Consider the following 9749-nt stretch of genomic DNA (forward strand, 5'->3'; position numbering starts at 1 on the left):
AAGAAAAAAAAAAAAACTTTACTTGTGTTATTAACAACAACTTGTATGTTGAACACCAAAATAATATTAAAGCGCTCATTTAATTTTCATTATTTATGCTCTTGGTTTACTTTGTGCGCTTCACTCAGCTTAAATAATGAAAACGGTCTGGTCAGTTTCACCTTTTTTAATAATAAATTTCACTTTCTTATTCTTATGCACCAGCACAAACACGGTTATATCTGGCTTCACGACATACCTATGGTCCAGCATATTCTATGATCACAAAATTTACCACAGAATTTCACTCTTTGCTGCAAAGCTATGATCCAGAATCTCAGCTTTCATTTAAAAACAAGCTTCTAGCCCTTTTGGGTGCAAATAACACCTCAAAATAGGAGCTGAATTTAAACGGATGCCTGTGCGAGTCTGAAAAGAGCCTAAAACAATGGCTCTGAGAGGTGGCTGAACAACGATTCAGCAGTGGTCACACAAGCGCCAAAACACAGAGCTACACCTATTCAAGCTACTCCTGCTTATGCTTCCCAGAGTCGCATTAGCTATTTTGGCCACAGCATCAACGCTGGGAGCTTGTGCTATGCACCACAATCCCCACATCTTTTTCAGAGTCACTGCTTCCCAGGATAGAGTCCCCGAGTGCAGTGGTTTAAATTTTTTTTTCTGGCGACCCAGTTGAAGAAAATTGTTGATGCCCGTGATCCAACAGAGCTGGGGATGAGGGGTTTGGGGTGTGGGATGGGCTCAGGGCTGGGGCAGAGGGTTGGGGTGCAGGGGTGAAGGGCTGTGGGGTAGGGCCAGTAATGAAGGGTTCAGGGTGTGGGAGGGGGCTCTGGGCTGGGGTAGGGGTGCAGGAGAGGTTCAGGGCTCTGGGCTGGGGGTGCAGACTCTGGGGTGGTGCCAGGGATGAGGGGTTTGGGGTGCAGGAAAGGGCTCAGGGTTTGGGGGGCCTCAGGGCTGGGGCAGGGGATTAGGGTGCAGGGTTGGGGCATGGGCTTACCTTGGGCGGCTCCCAGTCAGCGGGCGTGCTGAGGCAGACTTCCTGGCACCGCAGACAGCGCTGCACCCCAGAAGCGGACAGCAGCAGGTCCAGCTCCAAGGCGGAGGCACGCAAGCAGTTCCATGCAGCACCTGCCCCCCAGCTGCCATTGGCCAGTTCCTGGCCACCGCGAATGCGGAGCTGGTGCCCGGGGTAGGGGCAGTGTGCGGAGCCCCGTGGCCCTCCCGCCTAGGAGCCAGACCTGCTGCTGGCCGCTTCCGGGGTGCAGCACAGTGTCAGAACCGGTAGGGACTAGCGTGCCTGAGCCGGGCAGCACCACCGACAGGACTTTCAACGGCCCGGTCGGCGGTGCTGACTAGAGCCGCCGCGACCCAGTGCCTTCCATTCCACGACCCAGTACTCGGTTGCAACCCGTAGTTTGAAAACCACTGCCCTAGAGTGACCAGATGTCCCGATTTTAGATGGACAGTCCCCATGTTTGGGGCTATGTCTTGTACAGGTGCCTATTACCCCCCCACCCCCGTCCCAATTTGTCACACTTGCTGTCGGGTCACCCTAGAGTCCCCCATCCTATAAGTATGGCCTATATTGTTTGTTCCCAGGTGTAAACATTTGCATTTAGCCATATTAAAATGCACTTCTCTTTGATATTAAAAAAGTTACTTGATTAGTTATCTAGAGCCCATCCTTTCTTGACGTAAAACCACTGAAATTAATGAATTTAAAAAACAGAGATTCATGTGGCCAACATAGTTTTAGAAGAATTGTAATTTACATGGGATTTCTTTTTTTTAATTGGTGTTTTGTAATTGCTTGTAATCCAGCCGAAGATTTCAACTAAGGTGTGGTACCTGCGCCTCTTGTTGAATTCAACCGGAGCTGTAGATGCCCAACGGCTCTCAGGGTTAGGCCCGTCAATACATTTGTTACATGATGGTTTCTTCTAGTGCACCTTAAATATTTTATTTAAATGACATGTAAATATTTATATTAGGCAAATTCTGATTCAGGTATCACTCAGGCAGAATGCCCATTGAGTCAGCCAAAGTTTAGACTTAGCAAGCACAGACTAAAAGTGGAGTAAAGATTTCATGAAACAGCCCATCAAGGCGGATACAACATTCTCTAAAAATCAAACACACGTGCACACGCCATTGAAGTTTGGGCTTAAACTCCTGGAAATAGACAATTCTCTCTCTTCGTGCCGCAACTAAACTGTGACGTATAGGCTAAACAATTACGTAGTTAGAACACGTGTGTATGGTTGTATATCACAGAGTCCATAGTAACCACTGTTCATAGTAACAGTGGGATAAGGAACTAAGAAACACAAATTCAAGGCGCCTGTCAGACAACACTCGTGAACTTGGCCTAGCAGCAAACTTCTTAAACAAACCCAAACAAGCGGCTGCTGTTGTGAGGATGGGGGAGGCCAAGCCTTGAGTCTTTCATGAGTGAAAGAACTGAACCTTGTTGAATGAAACATGCTTTTTCCCCATCCAGAACTGATTACGTTCTTAATTCCGTCGCTTTTTCTTTTCTCAAAATAGACCAAACAAAGCATCTAGCCAAAGTGCCTGAAGTAATTTGATCTGCATCCCTCCTGCAAGTAGCATTAGGAACTAGGGGATGCTCTGAAGTAACAGGCAGAATAGCCCATATTGCTACCCTAGACAGACTGACCCAATGCCCACTGAAGTCCATTTGACTTCAATGGGCTTTAGATCACACTCCTAGTCACTTGTGAGACGAAAGTCAATGGGGGTTTTCTCAGATTTAGGAATGCAGAGTTGGGCCTTTTACAGTAGCTATTTAGTTGTCAAAAGTTGTTCTCATCTCACCAGACCCATATGAACCACAAAGCGGAGACAGTTTTCTGTCAAAATTCACAGATTTAATTACTACTGGGGATTATACGTTGAGTGACAGTATGTTCCTACAGCCAATGATACAGCAAGTATTCTGTTCAGTTGCATACACAACAGCGATTGCCATAAAATCAGTGTTCCACATTCCAACAAATTAAACCGCTGTCCATCGCATACTTTGCCCACGTTGACTGCAAATTAGCAACACAAACTGGTCCATCTATTACATGTTTGTAAGCCAACAGCTCAAAACAACCGAAATCCAAACTCAGATACAGATTGACCATCTTTTACTGAAATGGGACCAGTAGTAAAATCTACATTAAAAAGCCAACTCGGATTATTTCTATAGCGCTGTCATTTATTGTAAATAAGAACCAGGAAAAAAAAAAACTCAAAAGCAAACCCAACACTATACCAGAGAACATGCTACCATACACAAAGTCCTGCCCACAGACCTCTATAAATAAACCTGTGTAGGAGATCCAGTACTGAGAGAAATAAGTAAGTTTGCTTCCAATTATATTTTTAAAAAAAGCAAAACTAAGTAAATCAATAATGACAGAGGGGAAAAACTCTTTAGACCTGATAGTAAAGGATTAAATTTAAACCAATGCTCAGACTCACAACAGTTACTTTCCGGCTGTTTATTAGCTTTGTGCTATCATATATGATGAATTTTATTGTTGAAATGGAGTTTGAAAGGTAACGCTGGCATTTTTTTAAAGGACTCTACTCCTATATTCAAAACATAACTTACTAAACTATAGGACAAGAATTATGCTATGGAGCAATAGCCTGGCAAAGCAACCATAGAGGAACACACTATTAATCAAACATAAATCTAGTCAGGATGTTTTTTCCGCTTTTGGTGAAACTTTACTGCACAGAACAGTTTGACTAAGTCTTGCATATAGGAATAACATAGTTCATTTGCAGGCCTTTTGCATTCCATGATTTCGTAAGACTTCAAAGCACGTATTAACAGACAAACATTCAAGCTTTTAGGGGAATCTATGCAGGGTCTTCCTAGCTGCTGTTTACTTGCAGAATCAAGAGCAACCACTGGAAAAAAAAAACAACCCTACAAATGCTGCATCTATTAACTGCACTCTACACATTACCCCAATTTTTATACAATTCACAAACATTTCCAGGGGGCACATGCCTCCTGCCAGACATGTTCAGAATGTCTGGCCTTCGACCCCTGCAGTAACTGATCCTGGGCACACCTGTCTGACATGAAAACCATGCAAAATCTTTTTTTAGCTATTGGTAAGCCTTGTGGTAACCCCCTCTGCTTAAGCCACAGAAACAAGCCATGCTTTTGGCCCATAACTTATGACCTACAGCAGGTGTAAGTCCTAGATCCATGCTATCCACAAATATTTAGAGCTGTTGGGGTGGTTTCACAGCTAAATTGAGCTAGACTGACAAAGGTTTCAATAAGTCAGAAGCCTACCCACACTTTGGACTCATTAAACCTTCTTGTGCTGCAGAAGCATTTGGTGTTTTCAGTACAGATCCAAATATATACATAGAATACACTGTTCATATGGTGCTTGACCGAGCGCTCACTTGATATTAGTGGAAGGATTCCCACTGGCTTTCATGGACACTATACTGGGCCTTTTGAGAGGAAGTCAAGCCTGCACTGCAAGAAAGGAAAGGTCTGTTCTGTAATAGAAGAAGGTGGTTCATTTGCAGAGGAAATGACCATTAAAATATAATAAGATGCCTTCAATTTATTAAGAACTGCTTCGTGGGTTGCTGGATGAGTATAAATCCCTCACAGGCCAGTGGCACGTTGGTGAAATTCCTTTGCTGAGTAGTGCAGGGAGCCACACACAGGTCTCTGAGCTGCAGGCCTGGACAAAGAACTCTTAGCAGAATATATTCACCAAATGATAATGCAAACTACATAAAAATACAGAGGATGGGAAAGTGGACTGCCTGCTTCGATGGGCACATAAATTCCCTGGGTCATTAAATATTTAGAATTGACAAACAGATAATTTAGCCAGGAAAGGACTTCCCTAGTTTTCCTCCCTACAAATAAATCACTGTCTAAGTCAAATTGAACAAAGAACTACGCTTGCTTTAAAGAAAAGCATAACAATTATGAAACATACTCCTTTGCTTACGGGGATAGTGCATCCCAGGTGACATGGCATTTCCACAGAGATGCTCTCACTCGGCCATTAAAAAGAATGTAAAGATGCTTCCCTTCTCTTCATAATAAAGGAAACTTTTCATGCAAAGTTGCTCAGTATTGTGGTTTATGGATTCATGCTTTGGTAGGCATGGAGAGTCACATAAATTGCATACCTGGTTAGAAACCACCTTTGTGAATCTGACATTTCTTTCAAGCTAAGTTTTTCCAAGACAGGTGCTCATCGAGTGCTGGCCCTTGTTCCATCTGCCCATCCACTCCCCTCATCTATCTGTCTTTCCATCTGGCTGCTTTTTAAGTTTCACAAAAATGCTTTGGTTGCATTCCTTCCAAAGCTGATGACCTTCAACTGAATGTGATTTGAAATGCATGCCGTCCTTAGACTTCAGTACAGTAATTTGGACTGAGCATTGTTTCACGGGCAAGATGAAGATCTCTTTCCTAACTTTTATGGTGCTTGACAAAGCCTAGCCAAATATCTTCAGAGACATGGTCATCAATAAATATTATTCCTCCCTCTGTCTTTAAAAAAAGTTACAGTCAGGATTTAAAGATTAATTTCACTACATAGAATGAAACTGCCAGCAACTAGAAATAGTGAAAACTAGAGAAATTCCAGTACAGATTTATACTAGTCATACTTGTTACTATTTTATATGTTACAAACATTGTTCTGTTAAAATAAAGTCCCCCCCCACCAACTCACCTGCCAATACCACTATAGCATAAAGCTTACATTGTTTTGATTAGATCTGCCTCATTAGTAACCAAACATCACAATTATCCATCGAAGTCTACATTTATGTCACACAGATAATTTGCTAAGGGAATTTTGTTTCCTGTAAATACAATTGAAAGATTAGAGAAAAGTTGCAAAAAAAAAAAAAAAAAATCAAGCTCCATTGAAGAATAAAGTACAGTAATGCTACACAATGGCTTGAATGCAATTACTGTTCCAAAGAAAACACTGCTACGCAAGACTCACTCCCATAAGGCAGATGTTGGTTTCTCTCTCTCTTTTTTTTTTTTTTTTTTTTAAAAACAGCTGCAGGTTAATTTGTCAAGGTTATTTTTTGGATTTTGATATTATCAACCTGATAGGTAATATAAAGGACAAGGATAGTCCTTGAATCTGAAGAGGGGGCTTCCCCTCCCCTTCTCCCCATAAAATTGAAACATGATAACCTACTCGGGGGACATGGGGAAGAATCTCTCTTGACTCACTGTACTGCTTAGATATAAAAAGCTACCCTTGACCATTGGTTTTATTACATTTTTTTGGTGTAGAATCATCATGTATATTTAATATTTATGCAGCTAAAATCATCAATGAAAAGAGCCATTACTTCGTTTTATTTTCACTTTTCTGCTCTATTCAATTTTAATAGCTTCATGGCCCAATTCTGCTCTCCGCCTGGTTCAAAGTTGGAGTAAAGCTACTTTAAGTGAAGGGGAGAATCAGAGGTATAAAGTTTGTGGGTTCTCTCTCCAAGGATTTCTTTTAATAATGGATTACAGCAGCTTTCTGAAGAGGATTGTGTAATTCCTTCGAATGACAGCATACGAGTTGGTGCTGATTCTTAGGAAAAAAAGTGATCTCAATTGCACACTGGTTAACTAAAGCTAAATCAATAATAACCATATTAATAAATAATGCTTATAATAGCAATGGCAGGATACAGACAGCAACCTACTGGCAGATATCAAGGAAATGTAAGCATTAATTATCTGCACAATGTCAGTGCTACACCTACATGACAGGTTTACATGTGCAGCAAAGCTAAAAGCTCAATTCTGAAGATCATCAAGACAAACCAACAACTCTGCTTTCATACAAGATGTCTCTTGCATTTTCCTGAAATTCAATTTTCTAGTTGTCACAACTAAGAACACATTGCTTTTTTTTTTTATTATTTGAAGGGGGGGATGGATTTGGAGGGGTGCAATTGGGGAACAAAAGGGGAGTTAGAAAGACTGTTTGCACTTTCTCCATCCCTAGTTGTGAATAAAATAAAGAATAAAAAAATCAAAACAGAAGCTTTCAGAACCCAGAATGAAAAGACAGGTGTGAACTCAGCTTCTCAAAACCAATTCTAATATGTTTCATTTTCCAATGTGAAGTAACATACGCACTCACAGATCTCTTATATAAACAGTTAAAGGGTTACTCCTGGTCTCAAATTCCCCACAGCTTTTAACACAAATAAGGAGCTATCTTTAAACTTTACTCTTTTCCACCCCCCTGGACAAATAAGTAAAGTTTAAGGAATTCTGATTTTGTTGTTTCTTTGCAGGTCCTAAAATGAATTAGCTTTCGATCGTTTCCCCCTATTATGCTTGATTTCTATTTGCATCCAAGAAAAGACTTAATGGGCACAAGGCCAGGTGTGTTTTCTTTGATGGTTTTTCTTCTTGAATTTTACCAGGGCTTTCTTTCTTTCTTTGTAGCTTGAAGTACACTTTAATGCTTCCTATACAGTAGCAGGACTGGGAGAACCTTAACTGAATATCTGACCTATTAACCAGGACACACATGCTGATCCTGCTGGAGGCTTTTGGGTTCTCTGGCAGTACAATAAATAATAATCAGGACAATAGAAGAGACACTAAAATCCCACTGCTGATGCGAGCTACTGCTGCTCATCTTTCTCTGTAAGTAGCAAAGACCACTCGGTTTAGCACAAGGTGTAGGATCAGTTTGCTCTGAAAGGTGCACCCCTAACAACAGCTGCATTCAATTCTAGGTCAAAGAGGCTAGGACCTGCTCCTCAAACCAACTCCTGCTAGAACCAACCAGGTCTCTTCCTCCAGGATTCACAAACCAAGTGGCTTTAAAGGCTGCAGCCTGCCACGCTTCTCTGTCTGCCATAATCATCCCTGACTGCATGGACTTAGCTGAGTTACTCCAAGGGTGGAACCTGACCCATCCAGAGAAACAACCCAAACCAACCGGCGCTCCCCCAGCACTGCCTGAAACTCCACCGCCAGGTGGTGGACACAGATAGCCCTCGGAGTGGGGGGCAGAGGGGAAGCACCCAGCAGCAGGACACCCCACGCCCCAAGCTGGGCATGGGGCCGCTCTCCTGGGAAAGGATATGGGTTACAGACCAGTCTGAGGCACCAGCTGCGTGGCCGGGTGGTTTGCTTGAGGCAGAAGAAGACGGTGGGTGCCAGGGCCGGGTAAGGGACCTGTTCCTCGTCCTCCTGGGCTGGATCCCGGGCCGAGGAGCCGCCAGAGCCCAGGCTGCCCTGGATCGACTTGCAAGGGCTGAGCGCATCCTCGTCCTCCCCGGGCTGGGCTGCCTGGCTGGGGAGGGAGGCTATGGGCACCCGGACGTCGTCGCTCGCCAGCGGCTGGAAGGGCTCTCTCCTCTCGCCATCAGTCATGATAGCAGCCAGGACCTGCAGGGCAAGGAGCAGGGGGCAAAGTCACTCGGGCATCGCTGGAGACCCCAGGGCCAGGGTGGGGCGCACCCTCCACCTGGATGAGAGAAGCGCTGGGGGGGGGGAGGTCCAAGCACTGGTAAATCCAAGGGAGAGAAAGGGAGGGGGGGGCAAATAGACAGAAGGAGGAACAGGAAAAAAGAGGAGAAGGGGGAGAAAAGAAAGAAGAAGCTAGAAGGGGAGGGAGGGGAGGCTACAGGAAATCTGGGCTGCCCATGGTTTCAGCCTCCCCGCTGATGAAAACAGAAGAAAGGGAGAAACGGGGTCCCCGACTGCACTCACCCCGGGCAGGGTCGGCGGGGGCTAGAGACACCCCCAGGCTGGGCTGCGACTGATCCCAGCGATGGACCTGGAGCAGCGGCCAGACGGGCTTCCCCGCTCCCATCCCCACCCCAGCTTGCTGGAGCCAACTTTGTCAGGGTCCTGAACGGGGGAGTGACCCCCAAAAACAGACACACCACAGGGGACTCAGCCCTACTTGGCCAGCGTCCACCAGCGCCGGATCGGGGAGGGGGGCATGGGGGTGGGGGGCGCAGGTGCCTCTCTTTGGGGGCAGGGGCTCACCTTCGTTTCGCGGCTGGTTGGTTTCCCAGCAGCATAGCCGGGACTTCCAGTTCACATGAGACCAGGCAGCAACCCACTTCCCCGGACTCCGGCTGGAAGGAGCGGGGCTTCGCCCCGGGGAGACGGCACCTTTGTAAATCCGGCCGCGGCAGGGAAAGGCGCGGGGCTGGGTCCTGGGCAGATGCGGGCGAGTTCTCCCTCTCCCCTGGCAGCCCCTCGGCGGAAGGGGGTGGATGGACGGGGGAGCGGGGTGCAGGCGGGGGGGATCTTCCCGGCAGATCCTCGTGCAAGAATAATCCCAAGGAGAAAGCAGCCCCGCCCCGCCGCTTCTTTGCAAAGCTTCGCCCGTGCGAACAGGAAACTTCGGCTTGAGCTGGGGGGAGGGAGGAGAAAGGAGGAGGGGAGGGGAGCTGGGATCCCAGAGGGGCGGGGATGGCAGGCAGCGTGGAGGGGGGACCGTCTCTCTTCCAGCCGGGGAGAGACAATGATCCGGCGGAGCGGGGATCTCCCGGGCTCTGGCTGCCCGTGGGGCGCGGAGCGGAGCGGCCGCCCCCAGGTGCGGCTAGCGGCCCCGTGCGCCCGGCTCCGCGCGTCTCTCCATCCCCGCCTCGCCGCCGCCCTTTGTTCCCCCGGCGCCGGAACACGTGGAGCGGGCGATGCCTCGGGGCGGCCGGGTCCCCCAGTTCATCGCGGCGGCTGGCGG

At 46.4% G+C, this 9749-nt stretch overlaps 1 protein-coding gene across 3 annotated transcripts in view; it reads right to left on the reverse strand.

Moving 5' to 3' along the window:
• CACNA1H (calcium voltage-gated channel subunit alpha1 H) overlaps positions 1–9382 on the reverse strand; it is a 457965-nt gene extending 448583 nt beyond the window's left edge. For all 3 annotated transcript variants that reach the window (XM_008164759.4, XM_042853069.2, XM_042853068.2), the window contains exons 1-2: positions 9047–9382; positions 8136–8440 (exon numbers count right to left, since the gene is read on the reverse strand). In XM_008164759.4, coding sequence (XP_008162981.2) covers positions 8136–8425 — 290 coding nt within the window. In that variant the 5' untranslated portion in view covers positions 8426–8440; positions 9047–9382. The remainder of the gene's footprint in view (positions 1–8135; positions 8441–9046) is intronic.
• Between the last annotated feature and the right edge of the window lie 367 nt (positions 9383–9749).

Source organism: Chrysemys picta, chromosome 10, assembly GCF_011386835.1.
Source record: "Chrysemys picta bellii isolate R12L10 chromosome 10, ASM1138683v2, whole genome shotgun sequence".
Lineage (NCBI taxonomy): Eukaryota > Metazoa > Chordata > Testudines > Emydidae > Chrysemys > Chrysemys picta.